General features: G+C 44.3%; 12 protein-coding genes across 12 annotated transcripts; 5 read left to right on the plus strand and 7 right to left on the minus strand.

Annotated features, from left to right (window-relative positions):
* Positions 1-127: 127 nt before the first annotated feature.
* Positions 128-1,338, minus strand: L199_004769 (uncharacterized protein; the record flags this gene model as incomplete). Its single annotated transcript, XM_064890491.1, has 5 exons — positions 128-580; positions 672-783; positions 849-898; positions 1,008-1,190; positions 1,309-1,338. The coding sequence occupies 5 exons, from the start codon at positions 1,336-1,338 to the stop codon at positions 128-130; spliced, it is 828 nt and encodes a 275-aa protein (XP_064746563.1).
* Positions 1,339-1,641: 303 nt separating this feature from the next.
* Positions 1,642-3,871, plus strand: L199_004770 (uncharacterized protein; the record flags this gene model as incomplete). The annotated part of the gene is made up of 7 exons (XM_064890492.1): positions 1,642-1,689; positions 1,809-1,991; positions 2,151-2,403; positions 2,593-2,921; positions 3,009-3,183; positions 3,287-3,537; positions 3,629-3,871. The coding sequence occupies 7 exons, from the start codon at positions 1,642-1,644 to the stop codon at positions 3,869-3,871; spliced, it is 1,482 nt and encodes a 493-aa protein (XP_064746564.1).
* Positions 3,872-4,499: 628 nt separating this feature from the next.
* On the plus strand, positions 4,500-6,885 carry L199_004771 (mitogen-activated protein kinase CPK1; the record flags this gene model as incomplete). The annotated part of the gene is made up of 17 exons (XM_064890493.1): positions 4,500-4,591; positions 4,690-4,806; positions 4,923-5,001; positions 5,069-5,088; positions 5,157-5,217; positions 5,353-5,448; positions 5,578-5,704; positions 5,792-5,854; positions 5,909-5,938; positions 6,005-6,016; positions 6,076-6,113; positions 6,172-6,209; positions 6,285-6,294; positions 6,370-6,461; positions 6,527-6,584; positions 6,650-6,752; positions 6,836-6,885. The coding sequence occupies 17 exons, from the start codon at positions 4,500-4,502 to the stop codon at positions 6,883-6,885; spliced, it is 1,086 nt and encodes a 361-aa protein (XP_064746565.1).
* A 704-nt stretch (positions 6,886-7,589) lies between these two features.
* Positions 7,590-9,009, plus strand: L199_004772 (uncharacterized protein; the record flags this gene model as incomplete). The annotated part of the gene is made up of 5 exons (XM_064890494.1): positions 7,590-7,632; positions 7,692-7,804; positions 7,917-8,099; positions 8,228-8,624; positions 8,753-9,009. 5 exons carry the CDS (start codon positions 7,590-7,592, stop codon positions 9,007-9,009), a joined length of 993 nt encoding a protein of 330 aa, XP_064746566.1.
* Positions 9,010-10,403: 1,394 nt separating this feature from the next.
* L199_004773 (uncharacterized protein) lies at positions 10,404-12,468 on the minus strand (the record flags this gene model as incomplete). Its single annotated transcript, XM_064890495.1, has 5 exons — positions 10,404-10,879; positions 10,944-11,119; positions 11,196-11,631; positions 11,697-11,801; positions 11,895-12,468. The coding sequence occupies 5 exons, from the start codon at positions 12,466-12,468 to the stop codon at positions 10,404-10,406; spliced, it is 1,767 nt and encodes a 588-aa protein (XP_064746567.1).
* A 1,174-nt stretch (positions 12,469-13,642) lies between these two features.
* On the plus strand, positions 13,643-14,164 carry L199_004774 (uncharacterized protein; the record flags this gene model as incomplete). Its single annotated transcript, XM_064890496.1, has 1 exon — positions 13,643-14,164. The coding sequence occupies one exon, from the start codon at positions 13,643-13,645 to the stop codon at positions 14,162-14,164; it is 522 nt and encodes a 173-aa protein (XP_064746568.1).
* Positions 14,165-14,572: 408 nt separating this feature from the next.
* L199_004775 (uncharacterized protein) lies at positions 14,573-16,706 on the minus strand (the record flags this gene model as incomplete). Its single annotated transcript, XM_064890497.1, has 3 exons — positions 14,573-14,921; positions 15,036-16,298; positions 16,390-16,706. 3 exons carry the CDS (start codon positions 16,704-16,706, stop codon positions 14,573-14,575), a joined length of 1,929 nt encoding a protein of 642 aa, XP_064746569.1.
* A 617-nt stretch (positions 16,707-17,323) lies between these two features.
* Positions 17,324-18,526, minus strand: L199_004776 (uncharacterized protein; the record flags this gene model as incomplete). The annotated part of the gene is made up of 1 exon (XM_064890498.1): positions 17,324-18,526. One exon carries the CDS (start codon positions 18,524-18,526, stop codon positions 17,324-17,326), a length of 1,203 nt encoding a protein of 400 aa, XP_064746570.1.
* A 569-nt stretch (positions 18,527-19,095) lies between these two features.
* L199_004777 (uncharacterized protein) lies at positions 19,096-19,570 on the minus strand (the record flags this gene model as incomplete). Its single annotated transcript, XM_064890499.1, has 3 exons — positions 19,096-19,212; positions 19,303-19,443; positions 19,511-19,570. 3 exons carry the CDS (start codon positions 19,568-19,570, stop codon positions 19,096-19,098), a joined length of 318 nt encoding a protein of 105 aa, XP_064746571.1.
* Positions 19,571-19,954: 384 nt separating this feature from the next.
* On the plus strand, positions 19,955-21,146 carry L199_004778 (uncharacterized protein; the record flags this gene model as incomplete). The annotated part of the gene is made up of 6 exons (XM_064890500.1): positions 19,955-19,983; positions 20,071-20,141; positions 20,249-20,394; positions 20,521-20,577; positions 20,666-20,871; positions 20,999-21,146. The coding sequence occupies 6 exons, from the start codon at positions 19,955-19,957 to the stop codon at positions 21,144-21,146; spliced, it is 657 nt and encodes a 218-aa protein (XP_064746572.1).
* Positions 21,147-21,976: 830 nt separating this feature from the next.
* L199_004779 (uncharacterized protein) lies at positions 21,977-22,688 on the minus strand (the record flags this gene model as incomplete). Its single annotated transcript, XM_064890501.1, has 2 exons — positions 21,977-22,621; positions 22,686-22,688. The coding sequence occupies 2 exons, from the start codon at positions 22,686-22,688 to the stop codon at positions 21,977-21,979; spliced, it is 648 nt and encodes a 215-aa protein (XP_064746573.1).
* Positions 22,689-23,192: 504 nt separating this feature from the next.
* Positions 23,193-23,714, minus strand: L199_004780 (uncharacterized protein; the record flags this gene model as incomplete). The annotated part of the gene is made up of 1 exon (XM_064890502.1): positions 23,193-23,714. The coding sequence occupies one exon, from the start codon at positions 23,712-23,714 to the stop codon at positions 23,193-23,195; it is 522 nt and encodes a 173-aa protein (XP_064746574.1).
* Positions 23,715-24,150: the final 436 nt, after the last annotated feature.

Here is a 24,150-nt window from a genome sequence, read left to right on the forward strand (position 1 = left end):
ATGATTCACATCATCATCCTCAGTCAGAAATGACCACCCCATAACATGACATACAATGCATTCTCTAAATCATAATCCGTACATTTATTATTCAAACAATTCCATTGATATCCAAATTCCCGCTGAACTACCTTAGATTCTTCAACCTCTCCAACCTCTGAGCCAGCTCTTCTTCCTCCGTTAATTTCTTAGCAGGAGGAGGTTGAGGCGATGACGATCCGGTAGATTTCTTTTCAGGTGATATCGAAAGTTCTTTCTTCTTTGGTGATTGTGATTGTGGTTCCGATTCTTTCTCATCTTCTTTGTCACCTCCTTCCCCATCATCTTCATCCTCTTTGTCATCATCAACAACCTCTTTCCGTCGCAATGGTTCGATCCCCTCATCCTCTTCTTCATCTTGCGTTGTGGATTCAGGAGCCCAATTCACTCCATACCCTTTTGCGATCTCACTCAAATACGCATCAACAAGTTCTTTGGAAGGTACGAATACTTTCAATTTCGATAAAACTCTAGCTGGTACACCTGGTGGGGAGGTGGGGTCGGGAGGTTGGACGAGGGATAAAGAGAAATTACGACCGAACTGGGTTTGGCGAGGGACTGATCAGTATGAGGAGGATACCCAGATTGTAGAGTGGATTGAAATGAGTCAAGATTGGAACAACCTTACTCACCTTGTGCATTAACAATTCCCTCAGGACCTGTAATTCCTTCAATTCTGTTCGTGGAGCTGCGTAGACTATCGCACATACTGCGTCGGATATAGAAGGTTCAGGCTGTTCTCCTCTATTCAAATAGACCACCAAAGATCAGTCGTCGATCTTTATATCCAATCTTCAAGGTGTACTCACAACGATGTATCTAAGAGGTTGAATCGAGCTTGTAATGTTTCCGCGTATAGCTATGTATTGGACAACAGATACACGATGAGTTTATGAAATACCTCATCAACACATCTAAGGACTTGAGTATGGATGATGTTCACGTTTCCGCTATCCATTTCTACTCACCTCCAAAACCTCTAACAATTCGACATAGATATCATCCTGAACCAAGCCTTCTACCCTCAACCGGGCAGTTTCCACTCTATTCTTATTCAGGAGATCTGCAATTTCCCTTCGGCTCGCTTTAGCCAAGGCGAGTTTCTTCTCTTGAAGTGTGCGCAGACGCTGGATCGAGATTTTGATTTGGACCTGTGACACATTGGAGAGGTGGTCAGTACTTTAAGGGGAAGGGACAAGGTTGTAATGGTGTTATCATGACCTTAGATTACAGTGGAAAGACATCTGCGTATAAATGTACAGAACGTACCTTTGCTCTGGGTCCATTCCATGGTACCATCTTTGTTTCTATACTCCAGCTGAGTTAGTGAATGATTGATGCGGACAAGTAAATAGATGAATGATATCGAATGACGGGTTGATCGAACGAAGTCCACCTTTAACCGGGTCCATTTCCGAACGAGCAAAAGGAAACAACAACATCAACTCTGTCTTTTCTTTCTTCTGTTCCACTCTCTACGCATCTATTCCTCTGCATCCATCAGATTATCACCTTCATCAAGTATACAAACTGATTTAGAAACATATCTCAGCGATACATAGCCATTTAGAACGAAAGTCTAGTTGCAAAACCCAAATCACCATGCCCCCTCCTCAAACTACGGGTATCTACCCCTCTGATTCGATAACGGTATGTCTCCTTTCATCTGCTATCATGCTTACCAACACTCAGCCAGCATAAGAGGCTGCTCTGGAGTGGAATGACACGAATGTACTACGCTTCTTGCTGATCGTTGAACGACTTGATAGGAAGTAGCCCAATCCCTCCCTCTCGACCCACTAGGTCCAGGCGCAGCCGACCTCTTAGCTGGTGATGTAGAGTATCGCTTGCATCTGATCATTCAGGAAGCCAAAAAATTCATGGCACATGGGAAGAGGGGTACACTGATGCCTGAGGATGTGGAGTATGCTATGGATGCTTTGAATGTTGAGGTGAGTCTTATACTCTTTCTCTTCTGAAATACCTCGTCGGTATATCAATCGTGACATAAGTCATTTTCCGATGTGTAAACCCATACCATATACGAATGTGACACGCTTCTACCGTAGACATAGAACACATCAGCTAATCCCCACTTTCCTCCTCAATAGCCAATCCTAATACCCCCACGTCCGCTCCCTCTACCATCCTTTCAATCCATCCCCATCCCCTCATCTTCATCCCACCAACAACAGATCTACCACCTGCCCGACGAGGAGATAGATTTCGCGACATACCTCAAACAACCCTTACCATCTGGCGTAGCCAATTCCAGCGGGGTGAAATGGAAGGCGCATTGGTTAGCTGTCGAAGGAGTGCAACCTGCCATTAAGGAGAATCCAAATCCTACCCAGAGGAGTGGACGTGAGTTGTCGTACTATTTACTTCTCTATTGTGCATAAACAGACGGAAGTTTCGGTCGTCATCCTCCTTCATTTCTGATCTGCCGCTCGGCGCTATCATAAACCTTATTGTTCATTCAAAACTGTCTTATTCACCAATATATAGCTGGGATGGAAGTGAACATACTGACATTCTCAAATCTCACTCCAGAACCCCGCCCTCAACCATCATCCACCTCACTCCGACCGCAAGCCCGTACTCAACTACCTCAAGAACTCCAACTATACTTCACACGTCTTACCACAGCGCTCGTGCCTCCTTCACCTACTGGTCCAGAGACCGAAGCCGAGCGACATCGTCTGGCAGCTTTAGCATCTCTCAGAACAGATGTGGCCGTCGCTGGAATATTGATCTATGTGGTTAAGTGGTTAGGGGAAAGTATACAGAAATGTCTTATGGCTCCTACGGGGACCATTGGACAATTGATCGATGCGGTCGAAGCGCTCGTGAGCAATGATGGGGTATTCTTAGAACCTTATGTGGGTGACTGCCCAATCTCAAATGGAAGATCATTTCAAAAAAGGGATGAGCTATATAGTATAGCTAACTTGATATGATATATCTAGGTACATATCCTATTACCACCTCTCATGTCTATTATCTTGACTGTACCACTTGGACCTCACCCTTCATCATCATCAAGCAATCAGCCTTCACCTTACGATCTACGATTACATGCGTCTCAGGTATTGGGTAAAGTAGCTGATAAATACGGTAAATCATACCCTGGTTTAATACCTCGTGAGTTACCTCTCCTCCTTATGTACATGGAGGATCTCAAGGCATCTACATCTTGCACAGTACAGTTTTATACTGATAGGTTGTATCATCCTGAAAATACTAGGTCTCGTATCGACACTTTCCAAATCACTCAACTCGCCTCCTTTCCCCTCTCCACTCGGAGCCTCTAACCCCCCTTCGGGTCGATACGAAGGATCTCTCCTTGCTTTATCGTGTCTGGGCAAACAAGCGGTCAGATCTACCGTATGGGGTAAAGCAGGCGAGAATATCAGTAGGATCGATGATTTGGCGGGTAGATTGTATACGGACAGTGGGAGCGGTAAGAAGAGGAATCCACTTATTAGAGCTTTGATTGTGAGTACGAGTACAGTTTAAAAACCCATTTCTGTCATGGGGATAGGTTACATTCCATATATCTGACTTTGATTGGCTTTGTGTGAAACAGAAATGCTTATCGGTGATTATCAATCCCAAACCTGCTGATACACCCACACCTCAAGTGAATCTGGACGAGATTGCCGATGCGTTTGGACCTAATTTGGCGAATATGTTGAATAAGAAATTATGGACTGCGAATGAGATTCTGAGATTGAGGAGGGAGGAGTTGGAAGCGGAGTCTCAACATCAGAGTGGTAGTGACGCGAATGGGGAACGGGAGGGTGATGGGATGGAAGTTGACCAGTCATAGACTTCAAGATTGTACTAGTGTACATACGTACACAGATATGTATACATATATATATATGCAGATATACGATCGACAATGAGTATCCCCGCTTGACTTTGATCGTATACCAGTCACTCACTTAACGATCCCGCTTGCGCTTGGGTATGATCATCTTACGTCACGATCCACGTGCAATGATGATTGATCCTACTGCGATGAGCGTTATTGTTCTCTGATTTAGAGTTTGACCCCGCAGACGTTTCAGAATTCAATGTGATATGTATGGGTAGCATCCCATTATATACCCATATGCATGTACACTGCTCAGAACAAACCCATAACGAATAACGACCAGAGCATCTTATTGTCCACAGAGGGTAGTCTCGACAAGGATCAAAGAAAGGCAAATCAAAGATACGAAGAAAGAACAATAAGACGACAAAAGCACAGACCCAAGGAAATAGACAGCTGGACTGTACCCCAATTCACCCACACACAAGATAGATACCTCGTTCCTATCAATCCCATTATACCCATTCAGTAATCTCCACTCTACCTCCTCCATCTCATATACCACTGCAAGCTCCTTCTTTGTTAGCACTCTCCATCTTATCCTACAGCATACACCTAAATCATCACATACGACACGATGACAGTAGACCAGTCTTCAATCCCATTCAACGTATCTGAGCATTATCAAGTATTGGAAGTGATAGGTGAAGGGGCTTATGGTGTAGTAGTGTGAGTCAAGTCCCGACTTGATATGGACGAACGCACTAGCTGATCTGATCTTGCCCATATCTACCATCTACTGATCAACCTCACCCTCCACCCCGCAGCGCCGCTACCCACATAGCCTCCGGAACCAAAGTCGCCATCAAGAGGATAACGCCCTTTGATCATGCGATGTTCTGTCAGAGGACCTTGAGGGAGATCAAGCTGTTGAGACATTTCAGGTGAGTGGGCCTCCTTCTTCCTCATATGCCATGTAAACATGAGACTTGCAGAGAACCAAAGGCTTTACAATATATCATACCCCTTTGAAGGGACATAAGCTGATATGATGATCCAGACACGAAAATATCATTGCTATTCTCGATATTATCGCACCTCCAAGTTATGATCATTTCAATGAAGTCTACTTGGTTCAGGTACGTCAATCCATCCTCCGATCCGGATATGGAACAACAAGCTGATTTGATACAAAATTTAAAATAGGAGTTGATGGAGACTGATCTGTGAGCTGAATCCATATTAGACCACTTGAGAATATAAACAGCTGACATACAATGTTTAAAACGTATAGACATAGAGTGATTAGAACTCAGGAATTGTCGGATGATCATTGTCAATATTTCATATATCAGGTGAGCATCGTATCGTGGCCCTATCTCCGTTTACACCCATATGTTGCTTCTGCGGACGATCAAAATCCCATAAGACCCAAGATGTGGGTCTCCCTTCATCACAAGGACTATACTGATCATCTGCTTTACGAATAGACTATACGAGGTTTGAAAGCTCTTCATTCAGCAAATGTCCTTCATCGGGATTTGAAACCTTCAAATCTGCTGTTGAATGCGAACTGTGATCTGAAGGTGAGTCGTGATTCTTCTAGTCCAATGAATCGATCACAAGCATGTGACACACATGTCCTGCACCATCCCATTATTTTCTACCAGTCTTCCAAATTGTCGAGTCTCTTTGACTAATTATGACCATTCTAGATATGCGATTTCGGTCTCGCACGATCAGCGGCCATGCCCCCTCCCGATTCAGGACCAAATGGTGGTAATGGATTCATGACCGAATACGTAGCTACGAGATGGTACAGAGCTCCAGAAGTAATGTTATGTGAGTGGAAGTGATCACACTCCTATGTCCCAGCTACTATAAATAGGTAAGGATGTTCAGCTAATTACCGGTATGAATGAAATGTAGCTTTCCAAGAATACACAAAAGCGATTGATATCTGGAGTGTGGGATGTATCTTGGCAGAAATGAGTGAGCTTGGAATTGCTGATTGGATCGGGAACAAGCTGATGAGTGATGATATAGTAAATGGAAAACCTCTATTCCCTGGACGAGGTGAGTTAAATTTTGTGGACCTTTCGAGAAGCCATCATAAGTGACTGACATTATTTCGGTTTATAGATTACCATCATCGTGAGCTCCCTCGAACGATAAACTCCATCCATCCTCAGCTGACAAACGATCCGATGCAGAACTATCGTTGATCTTGGATGTTCTTGGTACACCCACAGTAAGCGCTTTTCCCTGCTGTACGTGATCTACTTTGGCTGATGTCAATGATGATACAGATGGACGATTTCAACGAGATTACCTCGCCCAGATCCAAGTGAGTTAGATTGCTGATAGCACAATAATGACGCTTGGCTGGACTGACCATATCTCTTACTATCTCTTTCGTCAGAGATTATCTGGTAAGTCTATATAGCTCACAATACAGAGTCCCAATTTCAAAGAAGCTGAGCTGATCATGCATGTTCAACTTACAGAGAGCCCTCGAATTCACCCGAAGGCAGGATTTCGCTGTAGTTTGTCCAAAAGCTAAACCTAATGCTCTTGATTTACTGAAAAAATGTCTTACGTGGGTCCAATCAATCCTTATGGAAGTCTGAAGGGAGCTGATGCAACTTGGATTGCCGATCGCAGGTTCTCACCTCGAAAGAGAATCACAGTAGAGGAAGCTTTAGAACATCCTTATCTTGAGGTGAGAGATGAATGGCCGTACTGTGACATTAGGGAAATTCTGCTTATGATGATCACTGAGTTTAGCCATACCACGATCCCAACGATGAACCTGGAGCAGAACCGTTGAAACCTGATTTCTTCAACTTTGAGGATCGACAGGATCAATTGGGTAGAGAGATGTTGAAACGTGAGTGTGATACTGGTTATGCTTCAATCTCGCATGGGGATACAGGCTTATGTGTTTTGATGCTTCCCTGTTTTGGGTAATAGGTCTGATCTACGCGGAGATTCAGAAACCTATTCATGATGATCAAGAGTAAGATTAATACCTAGCTTCCGCCTTTACTTTCATTATCAGGGTGCTTTATACCTATGGGAAGGATGGTTAGTATCGATTTGGGAAGTATGATTGATAAGTTTGTATTCCATCCACAAAGCTTGAAGTTCTTTCGTATTACGATTTTTGGTTGGAAGGTCTTTTCTATTTAGCTCTAATCCTGGCGACAACATAATACCACTTGAATATTCACATCTGCATGCACGATTTGTACTCTTTAGTGTTTTCACTTGCTTAGCAAGTTCGATCATACCATGATGATGATCATCCACTTATCCACTTGAGAAAGTGCTCATAGATATCCAAAGGTCTGTCTGACGTCGCTATACCTTGGATTCCTGATTAATGGAGGGTCATTGCGCGAGGATGCTCAATCGCATGAGGACATCCGTTGGCATGACAGAAGATGTGAAAGAAAACAGTAGTACACTCAATAGTTTCGCGAGCTCTAACTCAGTACTACCATCAAGTTACCCAGGTAAGGTGATCGGGATTCCATTTGATCGGTCATATCCGATCAGACATTACTGTACTTACTTTTCCCCACTCTTGCTCGGGTCCATCAGATGCTTTTGCTTCATCCATGATCCCATCAATCAATCGTACTATATACAGTACATATAATCTGATCATTTCATCCAGTCTTCCTTCCTATCCTCATACAGTACATATTGATCAGCCATCACCATGGTGAACAACCAATATGATGCTGCCATCTTAGGATGTGGAGGCAAGTCCCTTTCCCCAATTATATCTTGATCACCCACTGAATCTCGATGTTGCTCGCAGTTCTCGGCTTGACGATTGCCCAAGAATTAACAAGGAAAGGCTTGAAAGTCGCTTTGGTAGGTAAAGATCTACCTGAGGATATACATTCAACGGGATTCGCAAGTCCCTGGGCGGTAAGTCTTAAGTCTACGGTCTGCAATGTTCCAACTACACGTTACAGATCCTGGTACTATTCCCTTGTGCCCATTCCATTGATTGATTGACTAGTTGATGTATTGTTCACAGGGCGCATCGTTCCATTCATTCGCTACTAACTCGGCGGAAAAACGACGAGATACCCATACATTCAAGGAATTCGAGAGGTTAGCTAGGGAGATACCGGAACTGTGCGAGAGGAGACCATATAGATATTTTAAGAAGGAGAAGGATGTGGGGGAAGATCCCTGGTGGGCGGATTTGATGTTTGATGTGAGTTTGGATTCTTGTCTAGACGACAAATCCAAATTCAGATTCCATGACGTTGTACAGTTATCCACTCAGCATTTACCCATTGAAGAACCATGACTAACAAGTGTCTCTTAATTGACATATCGTAGTACCGGCATCTCAAAACTTCCGAAATACCCGCTCCATTTGCCCAAGGCGTGACATTCGAAGCTTACACGCTCAATACTCCCTTATACCTTCAACATCTCGGCAACTGGCTCCGATCTCGCAACGTACCCATCATTCGCGAGCGAGTCTCATCCCTTAATGAGATGTACGATCTCCCTTCGATAGGAAAGGTCAACCTAGTGATCAACGCAAGTGGATTAGGAGCAAGATCTTTAATAGGCGTAGAAGACTCGCTGGTTCATCCAGCAAAAGGACAAACTATCCTTGTTGAAGCTCCAGATGTGAGAACCACCTATGGCATAGAGGGTAAACACCCAATACCGAATCAATCGGTATACATCATTCCTCGTCCTGGACCGGCCAATCATGTGATCCTAGGTGGATGTTACATAAAAGACGATTGGTCGACCAATATAAACAAGGACGTGGCTGATCAAATTCTGAAAGATTGTTATGAACTTTGTCCAGAATTATAGAGGATATTAAGATTGTATCGCATAATGTAGGCTTAAGACCTGCTAGAGAAGGTGGATTGAGATGTGAACTTGAACAGAGACTCATAGGTGATAACGAGAATAATGATGCTTTACTACCGGCAAAAGGTAAAGGAAAAGGGGGTAAGAGGAAAGTAGGAGTCGTACATGCGTATGGAATTGGAGGGGCGGGATATCAATCTAGTCTGGGGATAGCCAAGGAAGTAAGTGGGTTGGTAGATCAATGGTTGGAAGGGGATGGAAAGGGAAATAGGAAAGCGAAGTTGTAGAATCATGCGTCATATGATGTGCAGGTTGTACTAGGTAGATAAATGTATTCATGTCATCGGATATCGTATATAGGAGGTCAAACTTATCCCGAAGTAATTGTTCACCTTATCATCTGTCGTGTTTCCTTATAGCCCACCGGCATGTTCGATGGCACGATAAGAGATGACACCCGAGCTTGAGTACCAGTGTTTGGTTGATCATATCGGTGCAAGGCACGGTCTACGAGGACCATTATGATGGAAACGTTGGCAGAGATTTCGTCAACACCGCATACATCTGTGGCCTGGGCCAGAGGGTAGCGAGGCTGAGCAGTAGAGTGATCTTTCGGCAGGATACAACCAGAGGAGTCATGGGTTCTTCGGCGATAGGGACTCGGGCAAAGGACAGAAGATATTCAAAGCGGACTTGTATCTGTGATTCGATGTTGTCTATGACACGAGAACAGTTGTTACAACCATTCTCCATTTGTGAGAGTCAGAGGCTAGAAGTTGTAAAGACAACCAGGTGGTACATGTTCGTGGAAAGAACCAGGTATCGTACTGAACGGTATCATGGTAATATGCCTTGCATTTCATCTAGAATAGTGATCATGGACAAAGCGTCAAAATCGAGCATATGCCATTGGAACGGAGATACGGCCATTCACTGGACTGTCTGAAAACTAGTACAGAGCGGTGAACTTCCGTTGATAGGTCTATTGACCACCCTGTCCTTGGTCACTGGCATGAGGGTTGGTTCCGTATCCACAGCAAAGTACTGTGTTGACTGGAATTATCGGAACCGTGTGTCGATCTGTCGAGTATATATATCATTACTGCTGTTGCGAGATCCATCATCTCCAATCATCGAGTCACAGTCATGAGCGGAGTCGTAAAGAAAGAGTAGTCCTGATCAAAGGACAGGCAACAAATTCGGAGCGCTTGACCCGGCTTCGAAAGAAAGTCAGCAAAGGTCAAAAGATGAGCGTAAGATCACTAAGTTCCGACAAACATCACCGAGGTGATCCTTTAACTTCATAGTGGCAGTCTCGGACAGCAACCCCGCAGTACAGTAGCTGTATCCGGAATTAGATCATCAGTCGAGATCGTACCTGTATTCGAGAAGCGAAGAGGAGATGAATCGCAAACCCAGGCAACAATTCCACTCAAACAATGATCGAGCTGAGCAACAAGGATCGTTGACCTGTTAGATAACCAGAATTGAATTTTGGGCCACTAGGTCAATCAGTGAAAAAGGTGATGCATTGCATGGGGAATCGAGGTAGTCAAACTGAAGCTCTATGATAAATGTATGTTACATACCTCTATCACTCTACCTTACTTTCTACATCATAAAACATTAGTCTGCTATAGTTATCTGCACCGCTTCTCCTTCTTCCTATGTAATATCCCATCTATACGGTAGTTCCACCTCCGGGCATGTTATCACTCTTCTCCAATCTATGCACGTTCCTCTCTTGTCTCTCACCTGCCAAAGTCATAGCGAATTTAGATCTTTCTCGGAAGTAGGCTCCTTTGTAGTAAAAGATGAAGATCGGAATAGTCACGAATCCAGCAATGATTGCCAAGATCGTAGAGGGCCATTCCAAATGCAGTCGATAAGATTCGCCGCCAACGTTTGAATAGAACGGTGTGGAGTACATCGCTGCGATACCAGCTAAGAAATCTCGCGCGAATCCATTACCACCTGTTGCTGAGGCTGAGTAAGGACCATAAGCCGCGATCATATAGTCGATGGTGGACATATAGATTGCAAAGTTGGCGATACCGACCATGGCGGAGAAGATCATAGGTGCGATCCAGTGTGTGTGAGGGGGGCCCAGTGAGGTCCAAGCGAAACCGAATAGACCGAGCGATTCGAGTGGGGCAACTGTGAGAAATATATGATTGTCAGATTGATGTGGTTCTCTGCGTAGATACGATGATACACTTACGCCATAAAAGAGGTTTCAATCGGATCTCAGGAGGAGTACCTTGAGGATCCTTTCTGAGTGCCTTTCGCTGAGACATGAGAGGGGGAATGTAGAGCGCGTATGCAATGAAATAACCGATGGCGATGGGTACAAAGGTGAGAGCCATCTGTTCAGTGGTGAAATCCCATTGTTTGAATCTGTACAACGCACGATCACATTAGCTGGAAATTCAATGTGTGTTTGTCGATCAATTGATAGATGTGTTGTACTCACACAGGACCGAAGGCTTCCAAGAAAGTGAAAATCAAAGCATCGGAGAAACCGGACAAGAGTGAACAGCAGAGTACGATAGGCTCCCTGACGAACATCTCGAATGGTCTAATCCAAGTGTGCAAGACTTCTTTCACGGTGAACCTTTCTCTGAATGTTCTGACTTCGTTAGGACCGAATACGTTGGTCCTACCTTCAGCTCGAAGCTTCCTTGCGTGTCGATCCAACAGGACGGTCGAACGAGTCTCAGGTACAAGGAAGAAATGTAAGATCTGAACGAATCCACCAAAGATCAATTGAGTCCAGCAGATCCATTCCCAATTCAAGTTTGCTTGGACGAAGGGACCGACAATTGGACCAATGACTGATCCACCGACCGACGAGAAAACGATAAATGCAACGGCCCATTGTTGTTCGTTTGGATCGTATAGATCGGCGACTGTTGCAACATGTGAATTAGTAGAACTTTCATCGGTAGAACATTTGTGATGGTTCCTAACTTACCCATTCCTAATGTTACTGAACCACCAGCAGATGAGAAACCACCAAGTACTCTAGCAGCGATGACGGTACCAAAGTTTGGTGCAAGTGCTGCAAGAATTTGCCAAACTAGGAATAGAAGCGATTGATCAGCTTGCGTGTGCTGATTAGGTGAAACTTATGGAAAGTTTTGCTGGACTTAGAAGATAAGCTACTACTCACTGTTTACCAAGAACAAACTCGATTGTAAGATCCACCATCTTCCCAGTTCCTCAGACCACGGAGCCCAGAGCTCACATCCAAAGGCATAACAGATCAAGAACAAACATTGACCCACTCTTGCTCCTTGTGCTGAGACGCCGAATTTCTCCTGAAGGAAATCCACACCGTTGGCGTAAATCGAGGCATTGAAATTCATCGAACATTGAACGATGAAAATGACCGAAAGTGTCAACCATTTCTTTCTTGTTGACCATGCGTAGCCTAATGCTTCGGGCGCATCTTCCTCTTGTAAGACGATTCTACCCTCTTTGGTATTTCTTCGATGCAACTCCTGACGCTTGTATCCCTCCACATGAGCTACAGCCGCTCCATTTCCCTTAGGTGGGATATACCCATTGGGATCCTGCGATCGTTGTGCATAACCGTCATCGACTTTCTCATGTGGCTGATGATGGAAACTGAATTTGGAATGACGATGAGCTGGTTTAGGTGGAGCAGGTACGGCAGTCTCCTCGGAAGAAGATCTACCAGAACCAGTTGCCATATTCGGTTCGTTATCGATTCGCACTGACATCTCCCAAATATTCGATTGGATATGGATGACGATGGAATGATAGATTATATAAACACGAAAAGAAAACAAATGGAAAAGAAAAAACACCTATCCAAATACGTATATATCGGCAGGATACCTATCTTTTTCACGATCGTTAAAAATATCAGTTTCATTGGGTCCCCCGTTAGTCCAGCATCGCTCCATGGGCCCGTAGGCCGTTTTCCAAATTACGAATGTCATGTTTAATCAGGTCTGACGTCTTCCCTTGCTGGGACCCATGAGGTGCCAAAAAATAGAACAGAACCGAGAAGAGCGAAAGTGTAAACACAAAAACATAAAAAAGCCTCTAAAACAATAATGTTGGTCTGACGTCAATGCGGAATAGAAAATTTTCCCTGAACCCTCTCCGATAAAATTTCCAACAATTCCATTCCCTTTTACTAAAATACAGTACTCAATGCTTGAGGTACGTGGATTGCCGCCGGCTTCATTCAAGATGAAAAGGGTTTTTCGTAGATTGGGTGGCGTAGAAAGCTTAGAAAGCTTACGGCCGTGTGTACATGCGAATAGGCTGCTCTTGTGCAATGGTCTGATCTACTCCGATGGAAGAGTAGTATTTCGGGTTTGAGGAGGTATTCCAGTTGATGGCTGAAGGGATAAATAAAATGGGCAGATTGAGGCCTACAGAAAAAGGATATTTGTCTCTTGCATCCATCTCCTTGTAAGTCCTTCCCTTGATCCTATAAGCCTTTACATCCTGACACGATTGTAGAAATAATCCTATGCGCTGTTCGGAACCGCTTAAGTCATGTCACAATTAGGTCGCTTGTATCCGTCCATGACCATGTATACCCCATCTCAAGAACGACATGGTATCGACTTGCTGGATAAGCGTTGTCTAAGTGGGGGGCTCATATACGATTACCCAACTCCATGTGGTTCCTCAATGACAATGACGCAAGGATCGCTGCGAGAGGATGTCATTTGCATATTGACAAGTGAGAGTGGAAAGAGTGGAGGATTAAAGTTAACGTGAACAACACTTCCTTTGCTCATCTTCCCCTCATCCGTTCTTTCATCCATAGACAATAGATACGCACTCCAGCTACTTTCTATCACTGTGTGTCTCATTAAACCACCAATATCAGCGAAATACCACATACCTGAAGCAGATAACAAACCATCAACCACTATGACGACCAACTCAACGGTGCCCTCTCAGCCTATTCCTACCGCTTCTTCCTCCTCTGCAACGGCCATACCGTTAACCAACGAGAACGTCGGACCAGACTCCTTGGCTACTCTTGAAGAAGCCCGAAATGCCACCACGTCACCACCTATCGATCCATCCAAATTAAACAATCAACCTGCTCCACTTCCCTCTCCTCCTTTACACCATACCACCAGTAATGGAAACGGTTCTTCATCTCATACTGAATCCAACACCACTCTGAGATCACCTACGAACGAAACTAGCTCGACACTCGACTCTGCTTATCTGGATAGTGGGATCCCCATCGAGCCTTCCTCTCACCCCACCATTGCTGAAACGGGCGTCTTGTCACAATCACCAAGCGATGGACCGGGACCAAAACATGGTCAATTGAAGAGGGCAGAAAAGCCAAAGAGTGATAATGGGATCATCAAACTGGGTAGTTTGGGTGGAGAAGGGTTGAAGATCAAACCTCCAACTGGAAGTCCGACGGGTCATTAGGTGAATAAGGTGGTGGAGCGAGGTGAGACAAAGGGCGAGCAGGGGCGATGAGGGAACAGCACGAGTAGATCAATGGGATGGTCCAAGAAGGATATCAGAATTGGCTATGGAAAGAGAGAAGAGGAAGAGGTGGCATAAAGAGTACATAACCAGATAAGTTGCATACCAGTAATTTTTACCCTACAGGAAGAGACCATGCCACAAGTAACATATATACACGATTGCTTATAGCCACATGTATCAATATTTTATGTCTCAGGCAATCCTGCAGTCACTGACGCTTTATACTTGAAATACTTGAATATGCAGTCTGAGAGTGGTGAATGATACATATCATGCAGGGTATATCCTGAATATACAGCCGATCTCATCTACATGTTACCAAAAATTGCCCAACCATGCTCGCCGTTATATCCCCCTCTTACCCTCTTCCCAGATTACCTTGACCCTAGGAAACCTCAAACTCTTCTGACCCTTCCCCTTCTTATCTCTCTCCATTGACTCTGATTCACCAAAGTACTCTACCGTAATCATCTTCCCAACAATCTGCTCAGGATGCTTGGCATACCGTATACGCTGTTCAGCCGTGAAACCCGAGCCGACTGATACGGGATGACCATCATGCTCGATCCACACATTCGCCAATGCCTCGTACTCGCCGAATACCCCGTCGACCGATAATCGCATGGATGAGGTGTCAAGTGAACGGACAGTGTATTCGGAATCCAACCATTTTTTGAATTTGCGAATGTCGGGACTACACAAAACAGGAAAAGAGAATATCAGCTATTTAGGACTTTACATTATATATGGATATCATTGTGTGGATGGATTGTATGGATTGCTGAGAAGAGGATAGTGAACAACTCACGATCTCTTGCCTTTGTACTCTTCATTTTTCCTTAAAATGATCCCTTCCCACCCCTCTCTCGCAGCTCTTTCAACCATTTCCTCCACCTCCTTGGCATCACCAACTTTGATCTGTTTCAAATCTTTCACCATCTTCTCCTTCACACCCAGCTCATCCAAATGTTCATTCAACCATTTCCCCAAATTCCTAATATTTTCTATTCTCTTACCGAACTTCTTACCTAACCCTTCTTGGGCTGGTAAACTCTTTTTAGCGTTTAGCTCAGAGTATGACAAAACGTCGAATATGAAATAGCTTAAATGCTGGATGGTCTCCCCGGATCTCCTCATGAGTGAGACGGTAGATTGAAAATCCTCGGTGTAATTGTCATTGGCGATCCACATTGTATCGGCTAGACTACCATCATCTCTTGCTTGTGCTGCATGTGACTCTTCAGGCGTCTTGGGTCGCATCACACATACTTCTCCATCTAGTACTAATCGTTTGATCACTCCTTGAGGCCGAGTTTCCACGATCAGTGGATCAACATCTAGCCAGCTTTTCAATTCGGGTAATTTCGATAAATGCTGTAATTGTTCTTCCAATTTGATCAATGAAGTGAACTCTTTACCAGTACGCGAAACAAAGTGAGCAGACACTAATTTCAATGGTTGTGTACCAGACGCAGATTCTGGGTTTGAAGACGATGGAACCAAGAAATCCAAGAATGTTATACATCTAACACCGTCTAATTTTCTTGAGGCATACCATTGTGAGCCATCTTTGAATAAGGGTTCGAAAGGTGGTTCGAGGGATTTGCCGAGAGCTACTTCGAACTTATCTAGAGTTGCTGATTGGGGATGGATGGGTGTTTTATCGGTATTGTAGGAGAGTGGGCTGGGGGATGAAGATGGTGTTAAGATTGCTTTTCCTTTCGATAGAGATCCTTCAGCAGATACGGATGGCTTGGTGGTTTGAGGACCATTGGGCCATATGACTTGTTTTAACGTGTTCGCTCCGAATCCAGCTGCCAGATTTCTATCCAATAGTCTTCCAAATGTGAACAGAAGCCTATGATCATCGAGTACATCGTTGGCCGCCAGAAAACCATGAACTACATCTTTGGCCTCATTGCCTGTTATCTGTTTCTTCGATAATCTCTCAAACAGTTCAATCACATTTGGTAAAGAAGGTCCACCCGGTGTGGTCTTTCTAGATGAGGAGTCAAGGTATCTAAGGAGAGAACCGAAGGTAAGGTTGGTGCGCAGATTGGGGTCGTATATACTATACAAGTCATTCAGCTGTCAATTTACGTATATCTTCGAAAGTCTAGTACAGTAATGTAGATCGGACAGAACAGTCAAGTTTCACTTACTATTCCAACAACTCTCGTAAGTCCGGGTACTGAGCTATAATCATCTGTTTACCGACGTTTGAATTCTCCCTTGATACTCTACTTTGGAGCTCGGTGACCCTCTTTAGCTGATGTAGTACTGCTGATTTTGAAGGAGTCTCCGGTGTGACTTCGGCTGTATCTTCAACTGCCTGAGCTGCGGACGTAGAGTGGGAGCTGTGACGAAAAGTGGTCGAAGGGATGATCGTTAAGTGGGCAGGTTTGACGTATGGGAGGTGTACCGCTTCCCTTCTCGAAGAAAGGGCTCGGCCACCGAGCGGCCTCGAGCAAGGCAGCATGCGACCTATCATACTAACGCATGTGTTTTACAGTGCGACGTCAACCGCCCATAGACCATAGACAGGTCGATAGATTTATGAAGATTTCAGTGTTATTCATAGTCGTTGTTGATGAGCAAGTGAAGTGTACAAGTAGGACATGTATTTATGCGGGACTCCACAAATCATGAGATATGGTGACATCATGACTCTGGCAGTGCTGTAACAGAGAGCTCTTGCTGACTGTAATCTCTCCACCAGCAGAGAGTTCGCAGGATATTTACATGAGAGACAGATCTACGAGTGGTAATTTATCAACAAATCAGGTAGAGCATCATCTACAGTATCCAGATCGACAATCCATAATGCCTCCCCACTTGCTTCCTCGACATACAGCCTTGACTTAACGGTCGCTCGCCTCTTCCTCAACAGCCCATCTCAACCTCTGACACAGTTCAAAGTCTCCGTTTTGTCCAATGTTCTTGTGATGTTTTGTTCTTTTTGGCTTTTTTCTCCGCTTTCTCCAGTTCTTTATACAAGACAGCAATTGTGATAACTGATTGCGAAGGTAACTTCGTTGTGTTGTGTCCAGCTCTCGCTTGGGTGACACATCTCACTACTAGTGTATGTGGTGTACTCTACACTCGAGCTGCGATCACCTTCGTGGCTTTCGTATCCTCTTCATCTGTACTGTTGGTGACTTCAGCTTCGGATGCGGATGAGTTTGTTCCCTCAGCTATCGTGCTTGTGTGTTGTTCGGCCTCACTGGTCAAAGCACTGTCGACTTCGCGCATATACTCCTGCCATCTGTTTTGTCTTTCTCTTGCGTCGTATCGCTTTTCCGTACCATACCCGGATACTTTACCCCAGAGAGTTCGTAAATCATCAATGTTCTCTGAACTCTCATTTTGACCATTGGAGAGGATTTCATCTACCTCTTGGACAGCTTTCTCACCATCCGGCCTGGTATTGATATAAATGGCATTTTGAATTCTCTCTTCTATAGATTTGCGATATTCGGATTTATCACTCTCATCTTCGCTCTGACCAGGTAGGATCATGGTCTCGGAATAAATAGAATCATCTTCATCTGGCCCACTTTTTGTTCGAGTAAGAACACAAAGCCCACTCTTGTAGCGCTTGATATTTTCAGCCAAGATTGATTTGGAGGAATCGTTGGCTCTTTTCTCGATATGACTGGTATTCTGACTGTGAAGTCTTTCGAGTTGATGCCCATGATCAGTCCTTCGTTCATCTTTTGACCCTACCACATCCCACCATCTCTTTCTTCTCTCCCTATTTTTCACCTTGGCTCCACCCACATCCTCCTGGATGGTAATGAAAGCTGATCTCACAGCCTTTGTACGTTCGTCTGTCTTTTCCGTCGTAGGATTCAACTTCATCCCTTCCATAAATCTGCTCTTATACGATAACCTGTCGGGTTTAGAACATTCGTGAATCGCCCTTAAGAGGGTTTTTTCATCATCAGTGAGATCATGTGTTCTCTCATATATTTCCATCCACTTCCTTCGTCTCGCGTCCAACTTGATTGATTCGTTTGGCGCATCTTGAGAATTATGCGAGATCTCGCGCCACTCCTTCCTGATATCTTCCAGACCATCATTGACTTCGGGGGATGAGGTACCTACCAGCTCATCCATCATAGCAGTCGCTTCTCTCTGCGAGGGACGATAACACCCATACAATGCTTCGTGCATGAGGTGTCGATAGTTGACATTGTTGTCCGTACCCGACATCGAAGTGGGAGTGGCAATTTCGGAAATCCCTTGATTGCTTGAAGTAGGGGCATTTATGTTTTGGGGTTCAATCGGAGAGCTCATATTGCGATATTCTGTCGAATTGTGAATCAGTAATGGTGACCTGTATGATTTTTACTGTTGTATGATCTTGGTATAGAGTATAGGGAAAGGGCAAATTGTCGACAACCCTCATGAATAATATATGTACCCTTCTCACTTACCATGTCGCCCGCGTATGATGGCCAGACATAGCCCTACTGACTGTCAATGGAGACATCTCAAAGGATGTGCGTCAAACGGTTCGAAAGAAGACCGAGGTCATACATGTAATGAGAGGATATCATTTGACATTCGACATTCGACCTTTCTTGCCAATGACGCCGTATTCGCATGCATTGCGTTATCAGAAGATTAGAAGGATAAATCAGTATGTCTCAGCAAAATTCCTAAATTCACGCATGGTGATCAGTCGTCGTCGATCATACAATGTCAATGTCGATGGCAAGGTTCTTGATAAGATCAGCAAGGACTCCATCACACATTGGTACACCAGCTATGCATTCCTAACATGACTAGTGATCGATCTATGTTGAGATCAGCGCATACCCAGAATGTCAGAACGACGTGATTGTAGACTTACCTGTCCGAGTCTACTCCTTATCGCCCTTGAACTCCAGCGGTGTATCTAACCCTACTCTCCTAGCTGTAGCTTTTATCCTGGCTTCTTCTGACATTCCGTGGATTGGGTTATAACGTTTTAACAGTTCCTGTTGAGTCATTAAGAGTGGATGAGAATCTGGTTCCTTTCCATGAGGGAGCTATGAGAAAATAAAGCCAGAAGGATACTTGGTACTCACAGCATGTATCCTGGATGACCTCAAGAAATCCCTAGTCTCCAACAACGTCCTCTGCAATGCCTGTTGATCCGAAGTGGTATCTACTATTGTCCTGACATGCTGCGACATCGTAGGATTCCTGGTCGCACGGGACTGTTTAGACTACGTTCCGTTATGTAGCTCTCGTAAGCTCTACAAGACTATGAGTCGTGTTTGACATATCACTCACAGCCAGACGTATCTCACGAAGGAGTGATCGATAAAGGTGGGTAACGGGCGTGGAAGACATATTGAGCACGGGGCAGTATGATACAGGAGTTTTGCTATAGGTTTGAGGTCACTTGCTGCTTCGTCCTTGGGAAATCACTGGCTAGCGAGCTGTTGCTGATGGTGTTGCTAGTCATATGTATCATGTCAATCGATGACTTTTTCCAGATGAGAGTGAGATTCACAGCGGAATCAAATCTCGCATAGCTGGTGCGTGGTGCCCCACATTGCCGATGCGCACCTCATGGTGAGAAGGAGAGAGATGGGATGTGGGAAACCAAGAAGCGAAGTGAAAGATTTTCCACATCTATTCTTGCTTCTTATGCTTCTTGATACCCATCATCATATAACATACCCCGTCTCTTCTCATATTTCCTCTTGCCTCTCCCGGACACAGCTATCCAAGATGTCTCACCAACTCACAGATGTGGAAATGTAGGTCAACGTCTTATATCCGTTTTCAGCGGGGATGTCAAGAGCATTTAGCTGATAAGGTTGTGTGTATTCCTTGCGTTTTTATAGGCTCAGATTGAGTTATAATGATATTCACACCGCTATTCAGAAAGCTGCGACTAAGATCAAAGAGGAATTCGGTGAGAGATCTGCGCATCTTGATCTGGAGCATTGCTAACATGCATACATCTTCCTTCCCATTCTCACCATGTACTGTATATTCCTTATCTCTACATTTGTGGAATAGCTCCTACCCTATTTATCGCCATTGGAGGAGGAGGATTCATCCCAGCACGAATACTGAGAACCCAATTGAAGGCAGATCAAGATGGTAAAAAGAAGAATATCCCTATTCAGGCTGTTGGTTTGGTCTTATACGAGGATATGGGCGGTGTGAGTATTTTGTCTGTCTTCATCATTTACTATCTCACTTCTCAAACTTCTGTTGCAAGTATTTGCAACGCGTATGACCTTGTGACCGAATATGATCGCTGATATGCCTGCTGCGTACGTATCCAGGTCGAAGAGAAAGTCGGTACTGAAGTAGTTAGAACTCAATGGCTTGATTTCTCGACGGTAAGTGCTCTTACTCCCTCTCGTCTTCAGATGTTCGTGCATCGATTCTGCTGGTTGGTACTTTTGCCTAATTTCTGAATATCCATAGCTCGGTTCAAACTTCACTCACGGCGGACTACTCGGACGACACATCTTGGTAGTTGACGAGGTGGATGATACTCGAACCACCCTTACGTATACCATCAGGGAATTGCAAATAGATATCAACAAGCAGTTAGCAGCCGTGGAGGATGAGCAGGAACGAGAGAGGTTGAGGAAAGAGACTAAATTAGGTATCTTTGTGGTTCACAACAAGTCAGTGAAAGCTATATCTTTCAGTCGTCCCTCTGAAATCTGTTTTCCCGCAAATCATCATCTCCCTTATTGCCATCGTTGGGTTTTGCCTGAACGTGGGTAAGCTAATGTTGATTGGGATACCTAGACTTAAACCCAAAGCTGCCGAACTCCCCTCCGACGTAGCTTACTTCTCAGCTGTCGATACCCCGGATATATGGCTCGCTTACCCTTGGGAGTGCGACGGTGATATCGATGCCCATGACGCGTTGAGGGTACATAACCCTAAACCTTAGGATGCTCAGCTGTTTTGTCGTGCAACTCTATAGATGGGATCGAACCAAGATATGTATATCACAAGTCATATTTCATCCTACAACCGGCATAATCGCATAAGAGAATGTTAGGGCCTACTGACGAAAGATAAGAGAGTTTTGTCTTGTTTGAGCTCACTGTGAACTAAGTCATGATAATACCAATCAGGGATGCAATTCGTAAGAAGTTCGCTGTGTTTCTGCAACGCAGTAGGAAAGTCTGATGAAAACCATTTCGAGGGTGAAGAAGAGTACTTGATGAACTTCTTTGATTCGTCGCTTCTCGACAGTCATACAGATACAAGCCCAAAATATCAAACGAAACATAGAAGTGCCTTCTTTGATTCTTCAGCTTACCCGAAATGGTATTCTCCTTTCAGAATCAAGCACGCTGCAAAGTGGTTTGGGTTTGTTTGCATTCTTTTTTTTTCTGACATGGAGAGTACCAATCCTCCGTCTGTCTGTTCTCAGAAATTTATGCGTCTCGGTTTCTGGAAGATTATGATGCGAATAGTTGTACTGTAGCTGAATACAGAGAAAGTATCGATATATGAATCCTCCATATACAGACCATAAGCTACGGGATGTTCTTACAACATGAGAGACCTGAATCTGTCCGTCTCAGGAGTCCAGCCCTGAAAGGCATGGGATGTACAAAGAGTTATTTCTATACACTACCATCATACAACGATAGGTTGTAAAGCTGATTAGCACGAATGATAGATATGATACCAAGGGATATTCTCAATAAGTCATTCTTAAGCTTTCACAGTCTTCGTCATTTGAAATGCATAAACCTTCTCCTACACACACTATTTCCCATAAACAACCATACTCTTCGTATTATCTTTACATTCCCTACACCAAGTGAACCCATCAAATTTCATTTTCTTATTCTCACACACCACACAAACATAATAATGCGGTTCTGGATACCTACTAACCAAAGAGGGAAGCTGGTATGTTTTTCCTGTTCTTGGTGATGTCCAACTTAGATCCGACGATTCCCCGAACGGTTTATGGATAGGCTGGGAGATAGCTGTTGGATCTGTAATCCATCCATTTGTGGTTTGCTCGAACAACGCTGGATTTTTGAAGTACATTCGGTATTGTTCCAAGCTTGGAAATAAAAATGGTTTCTTCGTTGCAGGTGATATACCCACAGAAGGAGCAGGTGGTGGACGGGATTGTAGGGATGTAAGCCCTGAGAATGGACTACTGTAAATACCGAACATCGATTGAGGAGGATAGAGACCATATTGAGGGAATGTATTGGGTGAAAATGGATTAGGGTGCCAATAAGGTGGTAAAGGGCTAGGGTAGCTGTTGAGTGTATGATAAGGTGAGGTGTTGAGGAATTGTCTTACTCGCCATTCGTCCGGGTCAATGGTGGTATCGGGTAATGGTCGACCAGTTCGGTAAAAGGTATAGTCAGTAGTATCGGGTGGTTGCTTTGACTTGATCAAGACGCCACAAAGTGAGCTTGGCCTCCTGTTTAGCGACGTATCCATGCGAACTCACCATTCTGACGTTGTTTTCAATAATAACATGGATGTAGAAGATTTGAATTGGATTCTGGATAGAAAAGGAGTTTGTATGCAAGGGAGTGTAGATTTGCGATGATGCGATGCATCATAAATTCGAAGTATGATAGAACGCCTTAGAGGCGTGTTTTCCTGTCTTCGGAGGTTTTTCACTTTGGTAGCTCATCCCGATGATTGCTTTTGATGTGATAACAAGAACACTAGGGATGTACACAAGCCATAATCTCAATAAAGATTCAGACTAACTCCAAGCTCATGCATGCATGTGAAGTTCTTCGGGTTTTCAAATCAGAGAAAACAACTGCATTTGGCTCATGATACTAGACGAGCGGCAAATTGAGATTACAAGAAACGCACATAGACAATCAGATCATAATTCGTACACCTAGCTACTTGGATATTTAATCGAACGCGGTAGATCAACGATACTAATTCTAATAAAATGAATCCTCGGGCTCTCCACACAAGGAGGGGAAGGTCTCTTCTATGGTCCTTCGCACCATAAAGTCTTGGTATAGGTCCTACACTTATGACACCACAACAGACCATCATCCTCATTCCTCCTAGTATCGCAGAACTCGCATTCCCAGTGCCTGGTAGCCTTGTTAGAAAAACTCGAGCTGGCGACTTGTGAGGGGGGAGCTTGGTATGAGGTTAAAGAGGCAGCTGATGGACCCATATTGGCAGGGAGATCAGTGACGGTTATCCATGAATGTCTTTGATAAGGTGATATCGAGGTCCAACCATTCTCTGGACTGAGATTCGGTTGATTCAATGATGAGAATCCTCCGGTACTGGGATTAGGCATCAGAACACTCGGAATGTTACCTGCTCCGAATAAATTAGGATTAGCATTTTGTTGTGGAGTGGGGTTTTGCGCTTGACCTGCATATGGATTTTGCGCTTGAGCGGGAGGTCGAGATGGAGGACTCATTGGTGGTGTGGGAGGATAGGCGTATCCATATTGATATCCACCGACATTGGCCCAAGGGTTGTTTGGGTTCATGGCTGTGCCGATATAGAGAGGTTTCAGTGATACACAGCGCCAAGCTGTAACCTACCTGAGATTATGTCTCAAGTAAGAGCCGTTATGAAATCGATTTAGGTTGACTTTTTAGCGATTGCTATAGATCAGTTTGTAACAAATCGTCAGGTTGTCAACATGGCATGCTTTATATATATACAAGACCGTACTCGGGAAGGGCAACGCTTCATGACCTCCCACATCCTCTCAGAAGCAAAAGGTTTGTGGATAGAATACATCGATGACGAGATTTGAGAAGTAATGTTCAACGTCTCCCCCCACGTCGGTGAAGTCGGGAAAGAACTTCTATCAACATACAGTAGTCTAAATAGCAAACAACCCAGATTCTACAGAGCTCCACACAGCTGCATAGCTCAAGAGAGAAGCTTGGATCGAATGAAACCCTTCTTCAGCAGGG

Source organism: Kwoniella botswanensis, chromosome 1, assembly GCF_036426115.1.
Source record: "Kwoniella botswanensis chromosome 1, complete sequence".
NCBI classification, from domain to species: Eukaryota; Fungi; Basidiomycota; class Tremellomycetes; order Tremellales; family Cryptococcaceae; genus Kwoniella; species Kwoniella botswanensis.